Source organism: Hyposmocoma kahamanoa, unplaced genomic scaffold (genome assembly GCF_003589595.1).
Source record: "Hyposmocoma kahamanoa isolate Upper Pololo Valley unplaced genomic scaffold, ASM358959v1 100021, whole genome shotgun sequence".
NCBI lineage: Eukaryota > Metazoa > Arthropoda > Insecta > Lepidoptera > Cosmopterigidae > Hyposmocoma > Hyposmocoma kahamanoa.
Window position 1 is genome coordinate 2,802,259 of NW_020653200.1, and position 26,157 is coordinate 2,828,415.

The following is a 26,157-nucleotide window of genomic DNA, read 5'->3' on the forward strand; positions in this document are numbered from 1 at the left end:
TTTTTTTTTTAAATAAACTGTTTTGATTCCAATAAAGAAATCTTATTTAATTTTCCATACTATGTTTTCTTATTTCTTTTTGTTGGGGTTACATGTAGTGTGTGGTTCCTAGAAAAAACGATGTAACGCCCTGCGTTTCATTTTGCTTTCAAATCTAGAGTATTGTGTATACTTGTAGTCATCCTGTTACCCGGCTGGTGTTGATTCAAAGCAAAGTCGTATTTATAAAATAGCAGCTTTTACAATCAGGTGGTGTTTCAAGGTACCAGCTCAAGATCATTTCGCACTTGATACGATATGATTTAAATTTAACTCTATGACCCTTACAGTAAGAACAGTCCAATATGCAAAGTGCCAAGCTCGATGTTTTTCTTGATTGTGCCTATAAGTAGGTACTTATAGGCACAATCAAGAAAAACATCGAGCAGGAGGATACGCAGGTGCGTAGCCAATGCATCTTTATTACAAAGTTGGACAATCGTTTCCGCGCGGTCGGTGTGCGGCAATAATTTTGATGTAGTGTAATGAATGTGTATGACGTTTGTGTGTGAGTCGTGTTAGTCAGACTAATGTTATGTACGAGTTGTAAAATAATTAGTATTTGGACAAATAACAACTCGTTACCGGAGGATCAGGTGCTGATATCTGCTTTGTTTATTTATCTATTATTTTGGAACTTACATACTTATGTCATTATATCACGTAAAAGATTGCATACTGCATATAAATGCTGCTATAATAGAAAATAAACTGTCAGAATGTGCTCAAGCATTTACCGACTTTCGGCATTTATACGACTGGCAACATTTTTTAACCATAAAATTAGGTCTGGCAGCTCGAGGAAAACAGGTTTCTGGGTCTCCTTCAGGTTTATTTCATTTGCCATGTTTCTGTTTAGTCTTTTCAAAAATATACCCATATTTCCTCCAGTCGTCATTTTTAATAATAAATTGCATTAGCGCAGGTAGAGGCTCAATATAACCTTTTCTAGATAGTACTCTGATTAGGTTACCAAAGTAAAACTAGACGAACTTAGAATTGAAACAGGAGAACAATAAATCATCAAGACAACTCCTAGCAGCTCCAAGAATAGCACTCTCGTCGAGGGGCGATACATTACGATCATCGATGAAATACGTAAAGACATTACCCGACTTGATCTTGCGTTGGAGCACCTCATGAAAAGAGGTGATCATCGAAGTAACCACATAACAAAAACCGTGGAATTCTTTTCCAAATACCCATTTTTAAACGACTTCAATAATGTATTGATGTTACGCGATTATCCCAATATTTGTGGACGGATTTCGATAAGTCTTTCTTGATAGAAGGTGGGTATTATTCTATCTCCGACCGTGTTCGGTCAACGCGACCATTTCGACTCCTAGTTGAGTTGGCGCTGATGCGCTCGAAGAAGATTAATGTAGCCAATCTTCGCGGCGAACCCTCGCGCACATTGAGGACATATGAGCACACCGCCAACGTAATTATAGTAAATAGCGGAGGGTGGGCGAGCCTTTATTTCAGCCTTTCCCAAAGTGGGCGATAACGCCCCCTTGTGGTAAAGAGACCCAGAAAAAAATGGGGGCATTGTGTTGAGGCTTAGGGGGAGAGTTGTAATTTCATCTAGGAAGACACTTAGACACCGACTGAGCTCTCGACTCTCGATTACAACTTGTGAACATCAACTAATATTAATTAAGAGATTGCTGAAGCTAATTCGATTCGATATTTCTCTCCGTGTAGTTCATATACCTGTCCTGTTTTATTGAATAAATAAAATAAAAATCATATCATTCGGTCGCTCCGTTTCGAAATGAAAGTAGACACAAACAAACAAATAAAAAGGCAACAGACACAGTTACGCATTTTAATAGTTATTAGTATTCCTAGATAGGTAATTTTCGTAGCTAATATACCGCGGGCAATCATGTTTTCATAAGTTTTTGTTAATAACCCGATTTGTGCATTCCAGTATCAATCAGCTGGTTCATAGAATACTTGTTCTTACTTGTTGAGGACGATTGAGCGTCGAATGAGATAAACGAGTTTATGCATGTTTGTGTTATTCCTGTACCGACAGGAACTGCTTATGTTTACTGTGTTTATGTTTAATGCTATGTGTACTGCTTATGCAATCCTATATAAACAACGTAATATTTATTTTATTTTCATTTGCGGTTTCGCACGTAATAGATAAGCAGTTGAAACACTTACTTACGTATTTCTCAAAACAAAACAATTTCGGAAGTAATAAAGAAGAGACGGCAATACTGTGCGGAACATATTAAATTCGGATTCATTGAAAATCCCACAAACCTATCGTCGTTTTTGTGCCTTCTATGTCGAAAAACAATATCAAATGACGCAATGAAGCCTTCAAGACTGCAAGATCATTTGAATAAAATGGATCCAGATAAGAAAGACAAGAATGTAGCATATTTTCAAGACCTAGAGAAGAAGCATAATACTCAGCCAAGTGTAGCAAGACTCTTTTCGGCGGCTGCTTAGCAAATTGACGACAGACTTCGAGCTGCGTACAATATCTCTTTGTTAATTGCTTAAAAAGGCAAACCACACAACATCGGAGAAGAGTTAATTTTGCCAGCAATAAAGGAAGTAACAACTACTGTGCTTTATAAACCGGCCGCAGATATTATCCGAAAAATTCCTTTGAGTAATAATTTTGTGCAAAGACGAATTGATGAAATGGCTGAAAACATTGAAGAATCATTGGGTTGCACAATCTAAGGACTAGTCAATTCTCAATTCAGCTCGATGAGTCCACTTTACTAACTAATGAAGGATTGTTGCTGTCCTATGTGAGGTTTATTAAAGATGAGAATATATGTGAAGAAATATTGTTTGTTAGAAATTTAGAGCCCGATACAAAAGGCGAAAAAAAAGTTTTGTGATGAGAAAGAGATTCCCTTGAAAAATGTTATATCAGTTGCTACGGATGGTGCTCCGGCTATGCCAGGGTGCCATAACGGCTTCATAGCGTACTTAAAAAATAAAATTCCACATTTCCTTGCAGTACATTGCGTTATTCATAGACAACATTTGGTATCTAGAAATTTAAGTGAACGACTATTTCAATCACTGCAATATGTCATCAAAGAAGTCAATAAATTCCGTATCAGCTCTTTGAATGATAGATTATTTCATCAGCTTTGTGTTATTAATGACGAAGATTTCAACCGTTTGTTGTTTCATACTGAGGTTCGTTGGCTATCGAGAGGCAATTGTCTGACTCGATTTTACAACCTGTTTGTCTCTGTGATAGAGTTCTTTGAAACTAAAGATACAGAATTGCGCAACAAGCTCATTACATCAAAGAATTATATAACTTACATGACAAACCTGTCTAAATTGTTCAACGACATGAATCTCCAACTGCAAGGCCATGAAGTAAATTTAATGAAATCAAAAAATGTCGTTGCTACTTTTCAAATTCAAATTCAAATTCAAAATAATCTTTATTTCATAGGTAAGCATTATTACACTTGAAATCGTCACAATGCTTAAACTCTACCGCTCATTCGTAAGGCAGATTCCCCTGAGACGAATGAGCAAGAAACTCTAGGGGTTGCTCTTTGTAAATAACATTTACAATATTTTTTTTTTTTAATTTGAAACATCAGAGATCGAGACTACCTCCATGAGCTAAACGGGTTACTACCACGGATTTTTGTCATCCAAGTACGCAGAAGTTGTATAATAATAACCGTTGTTTCACTTTAGTTTTAAACCTCGTGAAAGGCAAATTTTGTATATCAACCGGAATCTTGTTATAGAAGCGTATACATTGCCCCTTAAATGATTTTTTGACTTTGTGAAGACGACTATCAAGAAAAGCTAGTTTATTTTTATTCCTCGTATTAATGATATGTCTGTCACTAGTTTTCATAAAGAAATTACTATTCCTTTTAACATAAATTACATTTTCATAAATGTACTGTGAGGCTAGTGTAAGAATGTTAATTTCCTTAAACCTATTTCTCAAAGATACTTTGGGGCCCTGATTGTAAATTGCCCTAACTGCACGTTTCTGCAGGAAAAAGATTCTATTGATATCGGCGGCATTACCCCAAAGCAAAATGCCGTATGTCATTAGACTATGAAAGTAGCTGAAGTAAACCAATCTAGCGGTTTCAACGTCTGAAAGTTTCCTTATTTTTTTAATCGCGTACACTGCAGAGCTGAGCCGTTTTGATAACTTACTTATATGGGGACCCCATTGCAATTTAGCATCTAACGTTATACCTAGAAATACAACTGTATCCACAAGATTCAATCTTTCAAGCTTACGCAGCCAAACTGTTTCTACACAAAAAAATATGGGCAAACGTGAGTTTCACAATTTTCCGAATTTATCATTATCCTGCAGCAACGACGACTTGTTTGCCTACTGCCAACGTTTGGAAAACCTCCACATTTTGAAATTGGAAATACCGGACTGGGTGTTGGATCCGTTTTCAAATGTCAACACAGCAATATCACCTCAGATGGAAGAAGAACTTATAGAATTGACAACGAACGAGGAAATAAAAATCAAGTTCAAAAATTGCTACCGAGAATTTTGACAACAAAAACTGATCCCGCAATTGTACCCTGGATTGTGGTCAATCGTTCAACGATTCTTGATAGCGTTCCCATCGTTATATTTGCGTGAACATGGTTTTACTGCTGTGACAACGCTGCTTACTAAAAAGAGAAATCGTTTACATGTTACCGAACGTGGTGACTAAAGGCTGTTCTTGAGTAAATTGGAACCTGGTATCAACAAACTTATTAAACAGCATCAGAATCATCCGTCACATTAGTTTTTATATTAGAATCGACTACGTTTGTTTTATTTTGAATAAAAGATATTCTGTCTGAATACTATAAAGTTGCGTTTCAATAATCACTCTCATTGGCAGGTATAGCCCGTAAGAGTTTACTTGAGACCTGAGCACTGTTGTGTACTACCTATTGCGCTCCGGTCTCAAGTTAACTCATGCGGGTTATAGTAAAAGTCTCGTTTAGAATGAATGTTTAATCTCCGCTAATATATCTCACAATAAATAATTTAATTTGAAGTTATAGTGGTTTTTAAGTAGGTAAAAAAACGGGGGCGCTAAAAAAATCATTTAATTTTATTCTCAAAGTAGACAAAATAAGTTTGGGAACCTCTGCTTTATTTCGTCACATTTAGCGTCGAGTTCAACTTTGCGCCGCTCTTCGAACTCGTGGACTTGCTTCTTCACAATCCCTCGCCATTCAGGGCGCAGTGCTGCCAAATCTTCCCATTGAGACGGCTCGATATTGCATCTTCTCATATGTCGTTTGTGAACATATTTATACCGAAGGAGTTGACCGCCAGGCTTCCGCCTATTCTCCTCAAGTTCAGAGTAGAACCCTCCGCCACACGTGTTACGTGACCGGACCATCGAAGCAGTCGATGCATTAGGTAGGCTTCAATCCTTAATAGTGGTCCTATTCAAATTTATTAAAACATTACACCTATAAGGGTGGTAAATTAGGGGATGAATTTCACCCATTTTTCGTTTACGGAGTTCAATAAAACTTGGCAATTCGATGTAATTGCAATAAAAATAAAATGTTATGGTGACCTAGCGCTAATCTAATGATGGAAAAGGCTGATAGATGGAACTTCTCAACACCGTACAGCAGCTACCTTGTGCTTGGGCTCAAGTGATTTGTTTTGACGAGGACTTCCACATGCGTTTCAGTTATAGTTGAGGACACCACGCTAAAGAACACGGCGGAAGCGAACAAGCAAATTTATGAAGTCGGTTTTTTTTTATAAAACAATTTGTAATTATTGTAAAGGACGGAATCGTTACTATATATCTCTGTGAATTTGCCATGGCCTCATTTTGAACAAAAGCATTCGCCTGCCTGCAGAAAGAGATGGGAAGGCGATTGCGACCAACCCTTTTAACGCCGTTTTCAATTACAGAACACAAACCCTATTTGTAAAGAAAGTACGAAAACTTTAGAGTATATAGAACCACTACACTTTCCGTGTCTGACTCAATGAACTATGCTTGAAAGGGATGTGTTTGGCTATATACATTTGGATAATTACACTACCGTCTTGATTCAGAAGACCTAGACCTGATATTTCCATTGTGATGAACAAGTTTGAGATACCCAATTTAGTCTCGTATTTATGACGCAGTCATTTGACTTCCTTCTAAAAGTTTTCAGAAATACAGCATCTCATAATTTTTATTTATATTTCGTTGAGTTTGTTAACGTTTGTGATCTGGCAAATATATAATATGTAGTGACGATTTAACCCGACCGTGTTCGTAGGAATAATATAGGTAAATATAGTAGTATGTTGTAAAACACTACATTACATGTATAATTAACGTTTTAACGCTTGTCTATACGATGCCGGCTTTTGTTTAGAGAAATCTCATGATTCTTATTTAAAATACATTGAATGTGACTATACTACAAATATTCCTGACGTTAAGAGTTAGGTCAAGGCAACTGCTATACACAATAATAGAAACTAGTCCGACAAAAATACTTGTAAATAGTAAAAAAATAATTGTAGCAAAACCAAAAACTAACCTAATTAATACTAAACACGTTTGGTTTTTGTTTCTGGTGTAAAGTTTGAGAATTTTGCGTATTAATATAAATACAAATATTTATAACGAGGTACGTGAATGAGTTGTTGGTTCATTCCGACAACGGGATAACTATAACTATATAACTTATATTTTAGAATGAATTCATCTTGATTAAAGCTTGCTCTGAAAATTTACAAGCCTTTGTAGCCTACCTCTGCAATATAATTATGTTGGGTTCTTTATAGAATTTTTAAATTAAATTTATTTCGTAATTGAATCCTTGATAAAGAAAAAATGTACGCACGTATGGTGTAATATAGTGGTAATGTACGGCGTAACGGGCTGTTTAAATAGGTACGTAATATATAATTTAGCTCGCAGGTAGGCAGTATACTTATATATCTATGTACCCACGAAAGTACTAAGTACACATACGAAAATCCTTTTCAACTTGTTTACGATTGTATTATGTGATTGGCTAAATACATATAGGTACGTATAATTTATTTTTAGTGAAAAAAATTTTTTGCTCAACACTATATACATTTTTTCTTTCGTTGTAGTAATGTTGGCTCACTTTCATAATTACGTTATTTTGTTCTATATTTAATGTTAATATATCAATTCGTGTAATGATAGTTAGGTGCAATACTATAATTTTGTTCTTTGCAAGCCACCAATTAGCCGTTGCAAGTCAACGTAGTGGATGTATGTTGAATAACATATGTATTGCGGTACAAGTGGTACGAGTGATACGTGTACAGATACGTTCTTGACAGGACCGTAATGTAACGTAGTATTATACTACGTTATGTTACGTTTATAAGGCATTTGATATGTCACATTTGTGACGCAGAGATATAATAGAAGTTTAAGGAGTTTATTTTGGCTTGTGGGGAACTGACTGGTGAATACTCTAATCCAGTGGTTCCCAGACTTATTTCGGTCATCATTACCATAACAAAAACTGAATCATGAAGTAAATTAACTTTTACGATATAATAAATTCTACAAAAAGTACTTGTAAGTCGAGTTCTTAGGTTTTCGCGATTGTTGTACATAGGAATGAAACTATTTTTCCGGATTTAAATCGCGTATATTTGTTTTTTCAAACAAACCGACGTTTCGGGCCCTGTAAAGCCGACGTTTCGGGCCACGGTTGACCGTGACCATGGGACCTGTAAAGGGCCCGAAACGTCGGTTTGTTTGAAAAAACAAATATACGCGATTTAAATCCGGAAAAATAGTTTCATTACTTGTAAGTCCTTATATGTACCTTCATGAGACTAAATGAGAATCAATTAAAATTAATTTTAATTTATTTACTTATATTTCATTTGTGAGTACCATCTAAGTGCGTGGCGCACGGCAGATATACAGAGCGAGAGATTCATATATAGTTCATAATCAATGCTAAGCTCAATTTAGTAGGTGGTAGAACTCTATAATTATTATGAATATTACGCTTGAACAAATATCGACCATTAAAAAAATACTGGATAGCGCTTATTCTACTAATAATTTATTCTGGCAAATGTATTATTGTCAAAAGTATAGCTTTTCTTGATAAATAAAGTGTTAACAAATAAGAATAATCATATTAGAATTTCAGAGACAATACTTGATTAAAAATATGAAATTCAGTTAAATAATTATAAAGAAATTCATATATAACAGCGGTTAATTATGAATGCATAGTCGATTTATATAAAGAATTGAATTGATTTCAACGCATTTCAAATAGTTTTTTAATAAAAAGTTTCGACCTTTTTTACAGACTGCCTCCGTGGCCGAACGGTTACCATACCGGACTGCCACGCAGAGGTCCCCGGGTTCGATTCCCGGGCCGGGAGAAATATTTGTATGGCCTACATTTATTTCTCTCGTGAGTTTGGGTGTAATTTGTGGTTGTCTATGTGTGTGTCCATGGCACCCGCGACACAGGGTTTCCCTAGTGCGGGGCTATGTTGAGTGTGTGCGTTAAAAAAAGTAAAAAAAATAAAAAGACATTTATCTACATAATAGTTTTTACATCTCGTAGACTCCCAGGGGTCGATAAGGATCACTTGAAACTTGGCTCTAACCATCGAGTATGTAACCCTCTAAGGGTTACATACTCGATGGTTAGAGCCAAGTTTAAGGGGTAAGAAAGAAAGAAAGAAACTACAGTGCATTATGTTACGCTATGGCTAGGCGTAGACCAATGATCCCTAGAAGTAATATTTTTCGGAATCGACTTCCTAGTGAAGGAACAAGGTTTAGATGGTAGCTCAGGTAGGATTTTGCCATAATTTGTATCCACAAATAGGCCGGGAAATTGCCCACGAGTGTTCCGTTAGTACAAAGCATGATGGTTCTTTAGCAGTGGGCCGCACTCTCATTACCTTTTATGTCACTATGGCCAGAGATCGATACCAAGACCACTTCGATATTTTTAGAGCGGTATTTCTATTTGAGTTGTAGAAAAAAGTTGTCTTCAGCATGGCATTGAGCGTTTAACCAAGTTTTGTAAGCAACTACACGTAAGACATCGCTTCTATCAGCACAGTGGCTCTTCGGAAAACATTTTTACAGATTTTTGTGTAGGGTGTATGTAAAGTTAGTTTTTTTGAGACTGAACATCGTATAATTTCCCATAACTGTCCTATGTCGCTGTTCAGTAAAAATGTTTTGCGGTAAGATTGATTTTGCGGAGATTGGGAGTGGGATGGGCTTGGGAAAAATGGGGGTGAAGTTACCCGTTAGGGGGGCTGAGTTGAGATGTATAGTTAGATTTAGTCGTATCTTATGTACTAAAAAGTACATAAGGTACGAACTGGGCGGAATCTTCTTACAGTTCCGATATAACCAATAGTTCCTCAGACATAACTAACTTGCTTGATGGATCTCTGACGACAGAATTTGCTGCACTACGATTCTGTTGTAGCATGAGAGCCCGAGCAAAAAGTCAAAGTCAAAGTCAAAGATTATTTATTCCATAGGTAAAGTAAATTTACACTTGAAATCGTCACATTTAAGCTACTGCTCGTTCACTACGCTGACTTCCCTGAGAAGAACGAGCAAGAAACTCTAGGGATTGCTCTTTTCAAATAAACTTAAATGCTATGGAATACACTTTGAATCAAATTTGTGTGGATTCTGGAGCCATGTCGTCTTCCCATACATCTTTATCTAACACGTAGTCTTCAATTTTGTTTGAATTGAAAAAAATTGTGTAAGATATAACTAGAAATAGAGACGAATTAGGGCCATCCACCCCTGGCAGCTCATCAGTCAAACGGTACTATATCACTTTTGAATATCAACTCTCGTTTGCGCTGGAATCACAAATTAGAAAGCTGAAATAGTACAGCGTCAACAACTTACCTGTGTGTACGTCTCCATATATTCTTATTAATTTGTGTTCATCTGTATTTATTGTAATAAAGATAATAATATCTCTAACTATGAAGGGCTGTTCCATTCCGTGGTGTGGGAAAAACAGCAAAACATCTAATTAGAAACGAACGGAATTACATTTCATCGGTAATTAAATATTAAATTATGTAATTTTTCGATTTTCGTTGATTACAGCAAAGTTCAAGTTAAACTGGTTATTTTAAAGTGAAACAATTGACGACACCCGCCAATTGTTCGATTTCGGGCTAATCGGAGCGCAGTTGTCACCGCATCGCAGATTTGGCAGCATAGATTTCATACAAATTAAATGACATTTCGTCTCTATTTCTGGTTATATACTCGATGGCTCTAACAAACAGATGAAGAACAGATTTTTCAAAAACACTAGTTGCGAGGTTTGTTTTTTCCTACTAAATACTGTACCAACGCCGAAAAAAGATCTTTCGTATGTCACCGAAACTATTTAATCTGAGCAGCCCAAACTAGTATAACTCGACCAAATTAAGATTCCAATAAATTACCTGTGGCCTGTGACATACAAAATTTGGTCAGGTTCCCAAAAACTAGCAATCGTATTCGGAATCAGGCCGAAGTATTCAGTTTTACGATCCATGGCGGCCGTTCGCCGTTAGTCATGGCGTTGTTGTTTCGTTTGGGGGTTTTCCTGTCTTTGTATGTATATTCATCTCCTCATCAGGCATTCTCATAATCCCAATGGATTATTAACTACTTTACCTCTGCTGTCTCATTATTTCTGACGTTAAGTTAGTCCCCAAAAGTCCTCAAGTATTTATCAGCAGCAGAGCGTATAACAAGAGTACATGGATACCAAAGTTATTCCTTGTATACATAGATTCTAAAAATAGGTACATTCTAAAAAAACTACTTAGTACGTAATATTTTATTTTGTTTATTTTATTGAATATAGTGTTTTTACTACCATGAAATATAATGTTAGTAAAAACAAAATAATATATTGTATATATTTCTGTATATATTTTTTTGTGAAAATGGTCTCCAGTTTGTTACTTATTCATACAAAGATCGAACAAATACAAAGAAAAATTCCTTTGATTCGATTGGACCCTCAGATCTTTGTGATTTAACGCTCTGAGTGGCACTGTGACAGGACCTGTTCGTACCGTCACTTGGTATTATAAATAATCTCAGTACAGAGTACTAAAAAAACCGACCTCAAAAGTCTTTCATCTCCTAGTTAGCCACCCTTAACGGTGGTATATTTTCTTGAAATTTAAATGGGTCCACAACTGATGTATTCTCTTTCCAACAAAAAAAGAATCATCAAAGTCGGTTCACAAATGCTCGAGTTAATGCGTAACATACAAAAAAAACGTGCTGTCGAATTGAGAACCTCCTCTTTTTAAAGTCGGTTAAAAAAAAACGAATTAGCGTCTGTCGACTAAGCGTACCGCTCTTACAGATCGACTCAACTACTCAGAACGTATTTATCGATCTTACTAGTCTTTAAGTACATATTTGTTTTGCTTTTGTTATCATTGCTAATGGACTCACTGCTCTACAACCACAAACCGAGCAGTTTTCAACGAAGGGGAAGAACAAGACACGAGAACTTATCTCTGGAGCCATGTCGTTAGTAACACTGAGACGAGTTCACCAGTGCGACGGGACGGTTTCGAATAGGTGTAGTGTAGGGTAGGTTTTACACGAAAACGGCTTCAATCAAAGTCTGCAGTTATTGTGGAGTATATACGGCTGAGAGTCAATTCCCTGACGAATGTAATATCCCAAGAGTCGAGCAGTTGGGGTCTCGCCACAATGTGAATTTTAATTCATTTGTGGTCAAAGTATCAAATCAATATTAGTCGACCTACATGAAGGAGGAGTTTTGGCCGAAGGTTGTCATGTACTGACGTTTCCAAGGGCGGTTATCGGACACCCACTTTGCGTCACATGTCGCAGTCCATACGTGTAAATAAATAGCGTTTTATATTATTGTATATGCTAGTCTATAAGGTACAGTGCTTCTATTTTCTCAATGTCTCTCGGCAATAATATAAATTTCCATGCCCATTAAGTATTACATTTAAAATCTATAACAATTTGAATTTTGAACAACGCACTTTATTGTTGTTTTGTTTTGATTTTCATGTGAACTATATCGAGCTGTAAAACTATTTCCTTATTTTTAATAACATTTACTCAACATTTACAAAAATGTAAAGTAAATAAAGTGAGCTTCTTTTATATAACTAAATATGAATATTTTCCGATTATTGAACATTACATAATCAACATATAAGTTTTGTTCTTTCGTACCTTTTTAGCTGACTGAAAAGGAACTCATTTATCTTTTTTGTCATATTATTTACTGTTTCGATTCAAACACTACAAGCTAAAGATCCACGTTTTTGGACTTTTTGGAAATAACCATTGTTGTCTTTCTTGTACGTATCGGCTTCTTATAAAAAATACAAGTACACGCAGTAAATTATCTGTCGTGCCTGGAGTTTAGCGGCTTACCTCCCGTTGTATAACAAACAAAAAATGTAATAGCAACTCTATATATTTCCAAGTCGACTGAAAGCGTCCAATCTGTACCAAAGGCAAAGGGTAACTGAATAAAACCCGACGACAAACGAAACACGAAGTTTGCCGAGGGACATTGAGAAAATAGAAGCACAGTGTCTATTTATGGGTCTTTGTAACCTGAGAATAAATATATAAATTAAGGTACGTTGCAGCACAACATTTTAACTTGATCTACTAAAGAACGAAGCACAAATACACGTATTGTGCGTGACTAGTGATGTAAATTACATTGTTTTGTAAGCGTCTTACTTTAATATACTTACTTATTTTCTAGTTCGTACTCCAAAACAGTTATTCCTTATATTATATATACATATGTCATCACTTGAATATAAATAAATAAATAAAAACAGTACATTGGTACTAAATTTGTTGTACGTCGTTGTCGACACCGGAAGTGTACAATATTTGTTAAAGTTGAACTTTTTGGAGCTGGATAGCAATTAAAACAGGTAGTCTTCAGTTAAATTTAATAATAATAATAAAATAATCTTTTAGGCCTTGGGAGAGGCGAGAGTCTAAAACAGATATAATAACAACGCGTACACATTCATAGCCCCGCACCAGGGAAACCCTGTATCGCGGGTGCCATGGATATACATATACACAAATTACAAATTACAACCACATTATGACAACCACAAATTACAAATTACACCCAAACTCACGAGAGAAATAAATGTAGGCCATACAAATATTTCTTCCGGCCCGGGAATCGAACCCGGGACCTCTGCGTGACAGAAACAAACATTTTATATAGGTAATCTTAAAATGTAATACCAATTTGAAGTTAGTGATCTGAAATATCTTTACAGAGTTTCTGAGCTATATAGGATATGAAATATAATTTTCATATGGAGTTCTTAGGTTTTCGCGATTGTTATACATAGGAATGAACAGTCAACCGTGACCATGGGACCTGTAAAGGGCCCGAAACGTCGGTTTGTTTGAAAAAACAAATATACGCGATTTAAATCCGGAAAAATAGTTTCATTCCTATATATAATTTTCACCCAACCAGTGATCAAATATATGGAAAAAGATTGTGTAAAATTTCGCAGTGTAGATCAAACATCGAGAAATACAGACCGAATAATTTAATTTGGATTAGGCTTTGGTTTAAATATTAAGCCATCTTTGACAAAAAACACAAGACAAGTAATTATTTCTTGCAACAGATTTATCTACATTTGTTTTAATGTTTTCAAATCAGATTCTTCTATTTTTTATTTTATGTGTATTTGCTTGCTCCTCATAGAGCTCTTAAATTACGGGATGAATGACTTTTGTGGTCGATTTTTTAAGTACTCTGCACTGAGATTTCTAAATAATATTTTTTATCTATCACGCTCCGAGCATTGCTTGTCATTTCTTTGTATTCTTTGCACTTGGAGAAGCATATATTTTATAATTTTCTTAGTTCATCAAAACCCCAGATGATAATCATTGGAGATCTCAATTCTATCGCTCGTATAATCAGTTCTAATGTTATTAACTCTCATATTCAGCATCCTTATTCTTTATAATTATCACCATCTGTGTTTTTTCATCATCCTTCTTTATATTCGCATGATTTTTCACATTTATTCTTACTCCCTGTACGGTAATCTTTTAATATTATGTTCTAATAGCTACGTAATATTTAGAATAGTCGTTGTGTCGTAGACAATAAAGTGAACAGTTGAAACAAAAGTTCGGTGAAGTTTCATTCGGCACGGAAATTTGTTTGAAATACTTGTTTTAAAAAATAACAACAGTAAAATAAAAATGTTTTATTCGTTCATTTTAAAGGGTATAGTACAGGGGCGGAAGTTTCCTTTTCTATCATATCATCATGGAATATCGCTCTTGTATAATCTTAATAGTATTCTTGCTCTTATATTATTTTAAGATGATGAAACAGACTACCTTAATATTTAATGTAACTGGTGTTACAATTAATATAAATTTCACTAATTACAGTCATTTTTAACTTTTCAGACTAAAAATGTATCATAAATATATAATACATGGTCATATAAAAATTGGATCAGCAGAGCTTGACCCATTTTCGACACGAACATTTTAATGTAATTTGAGTTTCTCAATTTTGCTTTATGCAATAGGCTGTCAGTGTTTAATAACACTTGCCGAGATGTTTTGTGATAAACTTTATTATATCTCTATTTATTTTGTCTCGCTATCAATAGGATCTTGTTAGGTTTAGTTCGCTCTTTCGCATGTAGTGTAAAGACTTTTTCGGAAAGTTAAGTTTTTCATTTACAGGATAGAAATAGTAATTATTAGTTTGGTATTTGCGGTGGAAGCTCGTATGTTCTTTATTGAGCAATGTATTTAAGGTCTCGCACAAAGTGGAACTTAGTTCTTGACGTAACCGATTTTTTTCCTATAGTGGTAATGCGGGATAAACCCCTAAAGCATTTCTTTAAAATCTTGGTTATAGCCTATAGTGGAACGTCGTCTGTCTTTGATAAGCAACCTACATGAAGGCTGTTCGAGTTGTCTATGTTTACGGTTAATTGAATTATATCGTGTTTGAATAAATAGGTTTTGGCTATAGATTTTCCTACCAATGCCGTTCATTAAAATTTTCAGATCTTACCTTTGCAGTGATGTTGTTTCTTGGAACACTTTGAATACTTTATTTATAAGTTATAGAGCGCAGTGGCCAAGTAGTAGTTATGTATTTGACAACCAATAACCTAACCCCCGTTCGCAGACGTCAGATGCTCTCTGCAGAATACTCGAATGTATTCCTAATTGAATTTATTTGTCACAGTATCAAAGGAGTTAAAAAAAAATCCAATGTCATGTGTTTTATCGTTCATTGCTACTGGAGAACTGCAATATGAGAATTCATACCTTGGTAAATTTTAAATGAAACGAGATCTAGGAAATTACATCAGAAAGGCCGTCTAAAATTGATTTATAGCTACAGAATTTTGATATATAAAGGTATTCTGAATAGAATATCTTTATATATCAAAACTCTGTACCCGAACGTTCTTAGGATCAAAGGACATCTTTGCATTTGGATGGTGTAGAGAGTAAAGGCGATAAAAAATATTTTATGAGTAATAGCGGGCAAGATTTATATGTCGTGTCGCACTCTATAGGTCTGTAACGTATGATTTATACCAAAAGCACGAAAACTGTGGGTATTTCTGTTTATTTATTAGCTCGATGGTCAAAAATACATGTATACACATCATCACTACAGTATATGAAGTACTACTAGTATCACCTTTGTAGCGGAAGCCTCGGAAATAAAATAATATAAAGTGTACATTACATTATAAAACTTTGTACTTCTTGAAATAAGTAATATATAAGGCCTAACAAAACAAATGTACATTATTTCAATATAATTTGAAATTAATGTACAACATACCTACTAGCAACTTTCACTTCGAAACTTCACTATCATCGTTAGCTGGGAGACATGCACTTTTCGAACAAAGATCTCACCAATAGAGCGAAACCGCGTATGAACGTGGCCATCTATATCCAACTTGCTCCTCCAGGTTGTCAGTCAGACTTTCACCAGGTTGTCAGTTCACCTAGCGGGACATTATACACTGCAAATCCCATTTCGTGGTCCTCACTTTGCAAACTTTCTTCATCGTCGGTCCTCAGTTTTGTGAACTGGGTGGATTGCCCATTTCTAAATTTGCTAACTTAAATTTGCAAACTTAAATTTGTTGATCCAGAACTACAGGGTGGGGTTGGGACTGGACCGAAGGCCCGATTGACGTCACATGCAGAAGGCAACCAGGAAAAACATCTCCTTGTACTTATCAAGGAATCTATATGACTCCAATTACTAATCCATTACTAATTACTAAAGCTTTTATATATATATATATATATATATATATATATATATATATATATATATGTTTTCGTATACTATCAAGTGACGGTACGAACAAATCGTGCTCCTGAAGGTAAGCTACACGTCTGTCCATAACAGTTGCAGTGTCACTCAGATCTTTAAATCGCAAAGATCTGAAGGACACTGTCACCGCGTTCGTCACCCTGACACATAAGTTGACAAGTCTCATGTGCCTGTAATTTCACCAGTACCCTTACCCTTCAAAACCGGAACGCAATAATGCTGACATTATTGCTTGGCGGCAGAAATAGCTAAGGTGGCAGTACTACCCTAGACGAACTCTTTCATAAGGAATTTTACGGTTACTTATTGTATTTATCACATTATAATAGATTAAAAATGTATACCGATGAAGTGTATTATTAGCAAGTAGAGTAATAAGCATCAAATCATGATATATTGGCTTCTCTGCCGAGGAACGGAGCTAGCCGTCGCCCAACACACATCCTGTACTAACAGGGTCGTAGATTGTTTAATAAGTCATTGCTGTGAATAATTTAATGAAATATAATGTATCATGGATTTGTCTGATTCTAGAGAAGTAGCAAGTTGAAGTGCTATATATATAGTATATGTATAAAACTTGAACAAAATTCATTTATACCGTACAAAATAAAAACCAGTGCCATGAATTTTATGTTGTCTGCATAGAAAGCTATAATAAATACCTACACGCATAATAATGATAAGAGGTTTGTGTTTCTGGATGCAACTAAATAAATAAAATTTACACTGCCAGAATAAATTCATTTATTACTTTATGTAGTTAAAAATGTAAGTGCCTTTGACTCCCAATGGGTTTAGTTTAGATAACTACGAACATACTTATTTGGTACGTGTTAGCATCGAACTCGCTTTGTTGGTAGGTAGGTAGGCAAGTCGGTTTCTCTCGAGAAGGCCGGGTGTAACCGCCCCCAGCTCCCGTGTCCTTGCAACATTTTACTTTCTACGTTTTCTGTATGTTTCGTAATTTTCATGCGTTGACGATTGCCGTGTGGCATATGGATATTTGAGTGGCGTGAAAATGGTATCTTTTTATAGCTTTCTTTTCAGCAGGTGATTTGTGTCCTTTTGTAAAAAAAATGGTGTTCCTTCGTTTCACAAATACATTTTCTCTCAATAAAGTGATAACGAGTCCATATGACATTCATTTGCTGCAAAAAGCAAATTACATGTGTGTGTAAAACCTATACAATACATCACTTGGAGTAAGTAATTAAATTGACACTTATAATTAAAAGCTGCTCCCACATCAAACCCAAAGTGAATAGCGCTAATTTTGCAAAGTGCTGCCTATTACTTCACTTGCGAGTTATGTTCAAATTCGGAATTACGGAGAGGTCGATAAGATTTCGTCTAGGGAACGCCTCCCGCACCATGACTACTATACTCACAACGCTGAAAGTAATTTGCTAAGGCTGGCGAATTTGCTAGATGTGTTTAATATCATAGAGGAACATCGAAAAAAATCGTATAATTTTGTGACGTAATCTCGTTCGAGATTACGTAAGTAATTTAGATATAATTTCGAGGGACATCCGTGGTTGATTTCATTTACCAGGCAATTTTTTGACTTAACAGTTTTACAGCTATGTACATAGACTTAAAGATATACGAGTAAAAAAACACTGCTTTTTATGTCCGAAATAAAAAAAGATAAGGTAGACGTGAACTGCAACTTCCGGAATATGGGTCACGAGAGTTATTTCTATTTATAATGCCACGATGACTTGCAAATTGCTGTTTGTTGTTAGCAGTCTATTCAAAAGTCTATTCGAAAGCGTAAATTATGGAATAAGTTTAATTTTAAGCACCATGCCGTCGCCATTTTGTTTGTATATAGGAAGGTTATAGAAAAATTGGGATATATTCTACGTTACTCGTAATTAAAAGCAAAGTGCGTGACCTAGTGCGACGTCGTTGGCTTGAAAGTACTGCAACTAGATACATTTATCCCTTTCTGGGATAATATTTTTTTTCTTCTGGGATTTATGTCCTGGATAAGTTACAGACTTTACAGACTGCTGGCCAAAGGTCATGTCGAGTGGTACGGTGTCGAGTCTCGTAATTTTGCGATAGAAAATGATATAAGTATGCAAATAACTCAGTTTCTTATATACTTATAAGTGAGTCACCACACGTATTGACACGGAATCGCATAAAGTAAAGAGCGAAAAGGATGTTGTGCGTTTCGAGTCGGCGATCGCGCAACGTCTGTTTCGCTCTTGTTGCATGGACATAAATGCTTTTTCCTGTCCGGCTCAAGGTGATTTCGTGTGAATAAATGTGGTAAGTCTAATAGTAAATGTATCTCATTTGTAGTAATGTTTTACTTCAGACCACTTAGTTAAAAAAAACAGTGTGTGCTCTCGTCCATTGTTACAAAATCGTTAGCAAAGGTGTAATGTTTTATGCATTACGCATGTAAGTACAAAGACGGCAGTTCAGGTATATAAACATCCGTATGGTTGACGCAAGCAAATGTGCCGCAGTTATCTCTTTTCCTAAGCACGTTACCGTGTCGTCATCCGTCCCTCGCGCGTAATGTCTTCTCAGCCTCGTGAATGTTAAATGAACCGGTCAAAAATCTTAATAACTAGGTATAGGTCGACCTACATACATCTCAGTAATAATTTTGTAGAACTCGAAAATTCTAGAGAGATAACTATAGATAAAACTAAAAGTTTTAATAAACACTGCACCTAAAACTCCTTGCGATGAAGTTTGTTTTATGATGCAGTACTCTGGGTTAAGTTTAATATCTTAGATGATTTTGATGCAGGGTATAGGTATCTACACACAAACAAACATACTTCTTTACGTAACGTCAAATCAGAACCTTATAATTATGATTTTGATTAAATCTTATAATTTAGATATTATTAGATATATTAATTTAGATATTATTTATCCATATAAGTCTACTACCATAGTCGAATAGGAACAAGTATGGTAACTCCATAAAAGGTCGTAGCGCGGATTTATACATACATACGGATTGTATGTGTGCGCGCCCGCCGCCCGCCGCCATTCGTAAAATCTCGCGATGAACTACCATTGCATAAGGCTGTGTTTCTAATACGATTACTTCATTTTCCTAGCCTCTCTGAGCGCAGCTCTGCTGGAAAAGGGCTAGCGGAGCTAAGTATTTGTACATATAAAAAGCGAGAGATGTGTGCGAGTGATGCGAGCGAGGAATGTATGCGAGTGACGCGAGTGAGGAATGTATGCGAGAGATGTGTGCAAAACGGTGTAGGGAACTAGAGCTGTTGGTACGACAACCAAATGAGACGCGAGAATCGAGATGTGCGCTCGCTGTCGCCACCGTTCACCCCACCACACCGCACCTCACCCGCGTACAGCCAACTGAAAAGAGTTCGTTACTCATCCTCGCACCGCGCAGCCACACACATTTCCAAAGTTTCTAGCTACCCCGCACAGCTTTGGTGGAAACCATCACACCATTTTACAGCGCCGCTACACATCCTTGCTAGGCTGCTTTTCCACCAGAGATGGGAGAGGTAGTAAGGCGGTGTGCGGCAAAAATCCACCAATTTGATTATTTCATTTTCCTAGCTTCGCTTACATACGCTCCGGTGAAAAAAAGCTAGCGGAGGTAAGTGTTTGTACATACAAAAAGCGAGACTTGTGTGCGAGGGATGTAAGGGAGGATTGAGTGGGAGGTATGCGAGCGCACACAGCACACAGCTGAAAAAAGTCCGCTACTCCTCCTCGCACCGTTTCAGCTTCGCTACGCATCCTCGCACCGCATAGCTACCTCTCACATCTCTGGTGGAATCGCAGCCTATACTGGTCGTCCCAACGCACCTTTCATTATTACGCGAATGAATTCGTTACGCACACGTACAAGCCGCGTGGTTATTTTGTGCGGAGATCTACTTCAAAATTAGAAAAACGAATATTAATGTACAAGCGGTAGGTATTGTAGTACTTGTCTTTAAGAACCATTTTATGACTACTAGAAACTGTTTGCAGCCTTCACTGCGCCTAAATTTATGTATGTCGTGACGGGGTTAGGTATTGCTGCCGGATTAGATATATGGCTACTCCACGCCCTCCTAAAACAAATATTTATTCTCTGAGAAGACAGTTTCATTACTGACAAGTTTTATGACAGTGACTTTCGACCGATATTTGCTGCAAACGACCTACCTACAATCATACTGTAATTCAACTTACCTTAGTGTTATCGTGGGAAATAAATTAAACTATTACATTACTGAAGCTTCACTACGAAACATTTAACTCGATTCACGGGTAATAAATGCAGCAATTTCTTTATAACTTTATTGTATCGATCTTGGATATAAAATGTTTCTAAGCAAAAGATGTATGTTTTTCAAAAATACATCTTTCGCTTAAAAATATATTGCTAGAGATACCACCCAACTGTTAATTCTCTTTACTATAAGAAGCTCTTTATAATTCAAGATTCAACAAAGTGTACGGACACTACTTTGAACGCATGATTGTTTCATGCGTTCAAACCACTTTAGACCTTTTTTCATTTAATTTTGTTGGACCTTTTTGGTATATATCTTTGACAATACCCACGTTTAAGATACCGTAACGACTTTTTAAATCACATATTGTAATATGATTTTATTATATCATGAGCAGATTTAACTTGGGATTATTGCGCCAGTGTAACTATTCTACAGGTACGTTAGTATATTTAGCTTAAAACTAGTTGAATTTAGACTCTAACAATGCGAACCAAAGTAGGTTAAGGACACATGAGCATGAAAACTAAGATAATAAATATTCTCCTTAGAATAGAAACCTCGTAACAATAGTACAAAAAGTTAACCTTGAGAACTGCACTATGTATTTAAAAAGAATGTATCCATATAGCTTTTGTTTCAAATATTTACATTACTATGAACAGATAAGGGAAGTTGATAAGCAATGATGTGTCAATCAACAATATCCTAGTTTTGCGAAAATGGCACCTAAAGATTGTTTCGTTGTTTTATTTAAAAATTTACCAATAAAATGAAAATTTTTGCTGTTGTCAAGCACTTTTTGCTGTTGGGAAATTATTGTAATAAATTACAACAATTCATTTAGCCTGATGTAGCCACCTGAAGCAGTGGAACTTTTCATTTCACAAGTAAATATTTAGAACAAACTATCAAAAACAAGGAAAAAGTGTTAGGTGCCATTTTCGCAATGTTGGTTGATACGTTATGCTTATCAGCATCCAGTTGTACTTTACGAGATTTTGACTCTAAGGTGAGGATAGTGAAAATTTGCTGAACCTGGGTATTTGCAGGGCGATTTCGTCCAGACTGTCGATGGGCGCGCTGAGCGGCCGCTCTAGTAGCCGAGAGGGTGCAGTGACTGTGTCTGAAGACATGGTTTGACTGCTTTTTGTGTTTGATCTACGCCGTATTTTTCTCTTCTCCTCAGCGCGTTGCAGGTTGTGGAATCGAAAAAAGAACATCGACATTATATCCGGTTTAGTAGAATCACTTGTATTTTCCCCAAATCGTTTTATTGCTTACACACTGATGTCAAGAATACTGTTCACTGCCACTGCGTAGAATAAATATAAACTTTGGAATATATGTAACGCACAGTTTGAAGGAAATGTACTTATGGGAGTTTTTGTATATTAATTAGCGAGTAAGATTCAAGATTTTTGAATGGCGCATGTTTCAGTTTTCTTCCTTCTTCAGATCATAATTTTAATTATATTATAAGTAGTGCAAGATAATATATAATTCGTATTATTATGTGAAATGGAACATAATGGCGTCACGAGTTCATGACCTACATTTCATTCGGGACAGTCTACTCGTACATAATTGATGTTCCTGATCTTTACCGTGATGCCTGCCAGCCGTTGTGGTTGCCATATTTTTTTAAACAATGCATATACATACCACAATAGTGTTGCGTTTGTTTTACTATATTATTCACAATCTATATTTATATGCTGAATATAACCAGACAAATGCTTCAATAACATAAACTAAATTAAAATAGTTTTGCGTAATAATCCTGAACTAATTCAACAATGAAAATGTAAAATAGGTAAATAGTGAAAAGCAAAATACTATAGATTTGTGTACTGTAACGTAATATATGTAACTATAATATAAATGAAGTAGATAATAACCTCCGTTTGAAATCCGGGGATTACTTAATGCATTATATTTTATTCTGTATTAGCGATTTGCTCGATTTTTGACGATCGTTATTGTCGCTTGATACGGTGTATTTTGACGATCAATAGTTGCCTACGGATTTACTGGATCTTTGACGATCGTTATTAGAGCTCAATGTGCTGTGTTTTGAAGATCAAGATCTGTCATCTAAAAGATTTACTCGATTTTATCGATTGTTACTGTCGTCGCCAGTTAGCGATCAATAAGTATCAGGGTTTAAATCGAGCGAATTTGTAGGACTACGCCGAATTTTTATGTTCATGGTGTCAATCGTTAAAAGTCGTTAAAACTGTCGATCATTAACAGATCATACAAAATCCAGTGAATGTGTAAATAACAATTTACACATTCACTGGATTTTGCATGATCATACATGTCGATCGACAAAAAATACGATATCGATCGTCTATTTCTTACACATTTACTCCATTTGGTTTGATCACAAGTGTTGTTCGATAAAAAATACGATATCACTCGTCTGTTTCTTACACATTTACTCGATTTGGTCTGGTCACATCGTCAAAAAATCGAGCAAAGCTCGAGCACCTGTATAACTCTACTCTTTGGTAGGCACCTTTACTAGCAAATACTTACTTACTTACTTAAATACTACGGTAGTGCATTTGGAAAAGTTTTGGAATTGTAAGTAAAATTATGACTTTTGGATTTGACTTTTTTTTCAATCATTCTGGAATTTCAGATTACTGTAAGTGTTATTACTTCAACTTAGAAGGTAAATATGCACCGGCCTCAGCTAATAACTTTACGGGCAAGTAACAGTTGTTATATATTAAGTAAACCTCACACTCTGTGAATGTGTAGGTGTGTATTATTTCTGACTTTGCATGTTCCCATTACTGTGATACCAGCCTTAAATATTAAAAATCAAATCTTCTAATAAAATCCTAACTGATTTAGTGTAGGTCCGTGTGTAACCTGTATAAAAGAAACATTAATATGATTTGTTCTACCCCCGTTTTAGAAATATTATATCTGAAATGCTTTTGCATGCAAATAATTTATGTGGTACATGTTATTGTAACATACGACAAAAACAGTAAGTTACTTTTTTTAGTATAATATATATCATTACGGGTAATTAATTCGGGTCACCTGGTTTTTTTAAAGCAATTGGAGTGGAGCAGTTTTAAGAATTTCATATTTTCGTTTTACTTTAACTGGTATTTGATTACCTATTAATTTATTGCTGTTCGAAAGTGAACAAAATTTTATAGGATTTAAATTATTTAGGACCATTGTTATTATTGTTAGAATATTTATCTTTTTACCAAGTCTTTTTCAAGTATTCTTACATTTATTTTCAAGTGTTTTGGTTTTGTATGATCTTATAAAATTAAGAAAGGTACATTAAGTTCAAAAGACAAAGACTTTCGAATGAAGTGTCATTTTCAGTTTTATAGGCAACTCGAATTCATTTCCCGTTGGAATATGAAGGTACAATGTAGGACATGCAAGACGTAATCGTGTATGCAGAAAGGATGCAATTGCATTATGTTGAGTACTTCAATGGAACCAAACAATGGCACCATTTTTGATATTTCTAACTACATATCTAAACAATTCACAATTCAAGTGAAAATGAAAAAAAAAAAACAATTCCGTGGCATAGTTACAGTTCAGAAATGAGCAGTGGGTTAAAACCCAGTCAGCCTGCTCGGGTTTTAACCGAGCTTTTACCCAAAGCGCCGGGTTTTAATCCATTTCTGTTCAAAATCGTGGACGGAAACGGCGAATACGGAATTTGGTATAATTCCGTACTTATTACAAATATGGATGTAAAAAAATTTTTTTTTTTTTTTGACGAAAAGGAGGCTCCACATCCTTCCTTGCAATCCTGTGGTTACTCATTACTAAGTATGCACATGACGATTCAATTTTACCGGAAATCGATTCAAATGCATACGATCAATCGATTTATTTCAATGCGATTTTCGAACGAACCCATTCAATTAAAAGGTGATTCGTACCGTCTAGATCAAAAAGCTATAAACATTTTGCAATAATATTATTACTTTTGAAAAAAACTTGGTTTTTAACAATTAGTTGTAAATTGTTTTTGTACTCAATTTTGGGCATTATCAAAGCGCCGGGTTCAAAGTTGGGCGCTTGTCCATCTCTGGTCACATTATTTAACTTCCGCACACAGCAAATGAAATTTACCTAAACGGTTAAGCTCCACCACCAATAGGTAATAATTAGAAAACCGCATGAAGTACAAGTGGCAGTACCCACAACAATAACTGCAACGACTTCTAATATCTTTATAAAAACCCTTGAATCGCCATAAACACGCAATGGTAGGCAACAACAAATACAATAAAACAGAGACTTCACTTAATATGCTTATAATGTATAATCGAATACTACCTACGTGTGTTTTCTTAACTCGGTATAACTATTTGTATATTAAGGTATAAGTGTAGACTTGAGTACGTTCTACACGTGGTTACCAAAGTATCTATAGGTGCGAAAGTGATATATGTATCTAATTGCAGAATTTTATCGAAATTAAGTGCCCTGGCACACCGGGACGCCATGGCGACGTCGCTAGCTATGTAGCCAAAAATTATTAGTTTAAAAAAAAAAAAATGAGGTGCACGAGAGGAGTCTACCCCTCGCAACGTACTTATTGGTTCTTTCCTTTACGCCGATTGGAAAATTCTTTCACGACTGTGGCAAGCATTATAGTGTATGCCATCGATATGATAAGAAGAAGAGAGTGAGAATTGATAGTAAACTTCTTATTGAATAATAATGTCTTCAATTCAAAGTTGCTTTACCGTCGTTCTTTATCTTCGGCTAAATTAGTAAATCTCGTAACCTCCATTAATGTGAACTTTTGAAAATATGAGTATAGGTACCTTTCTTTTATAACTAAAAGAAGATCTTCAAATTTTATTTTAAGCTTTAATTGTCTGATATTGCACTTGAAAAGTAAAAAAAGGGATTTCGTCCCAAAACGGAGTTACGAGGTTTTCAAATTCATCAGTGGTTATGTTTCATAGAGGTGTTCGCTTGTTTTTATGACCATAGCTTATTTCTGAGTGTTAAACCATAACAACCTCGAACACTTGGTAACTGATTTATTTCTTGCCTTATCTACAACCAACTGATTTTGGAAACATGTACTTTACTTAAATTATTCAGAACACCGAACAACAACGAGCTAACAAGCTCGTTCAATTATTTAGCATTGTAGTTTCTATCTCGGCGGTCTAATCAATGCCATGTCTAAATTTCTTTGAGATAGTGTTTGACTTTTATCCTATTACCTCCTTGGTTTCTGGGAGCATTAGCGCTGTGTAACTTTTAGTGAATTTGTAGATTTTGAGACGTCGCTGTATTAACATTCGTGCGTTACTGGCGTATATAACAGAGAGTAAGCCTTGTTTATATAACAAGTCCATCTCATTTCATGGCCAGCAATGAGTATCAGAATCGTAATTAGAGGCTGTAGGGTAAACTTTAGAAATTGGGGCAA

The 26,157-nt window shown here is 35.6% G+C and overlaps 1 protein-coding gene across 4 annotated transcripts in view; it reads right to left on the reverse strand.

The window, feature by feature from the left end:
* LOC113225640 (potassium channel subfamily T member 2) overlaps nucleotides 1-26,157 on the reverse strand; it is a 169,827-nt gene that overhangs the window by 79,970 nt on the left and 63,700 nt on the right. Inside the window, exon 1 of one of the 4 annotated variants that reach the window (XM_026458031.1) lies at nucleotides 21,744-21,934. The exons of the other annotated variants lie outside the window; for them this stretch is intronic. Coding sequence (XP_026313816.1) covers nucleotides 21,744-21,934 — 191 coding nt within the window. Of the gene's footprint in view, nucleotides 1-21,743; nucleotides 21,935-26,157 lie in introns of those variants that run through there. 4 annotated transcript variants of the gene reach the window in all.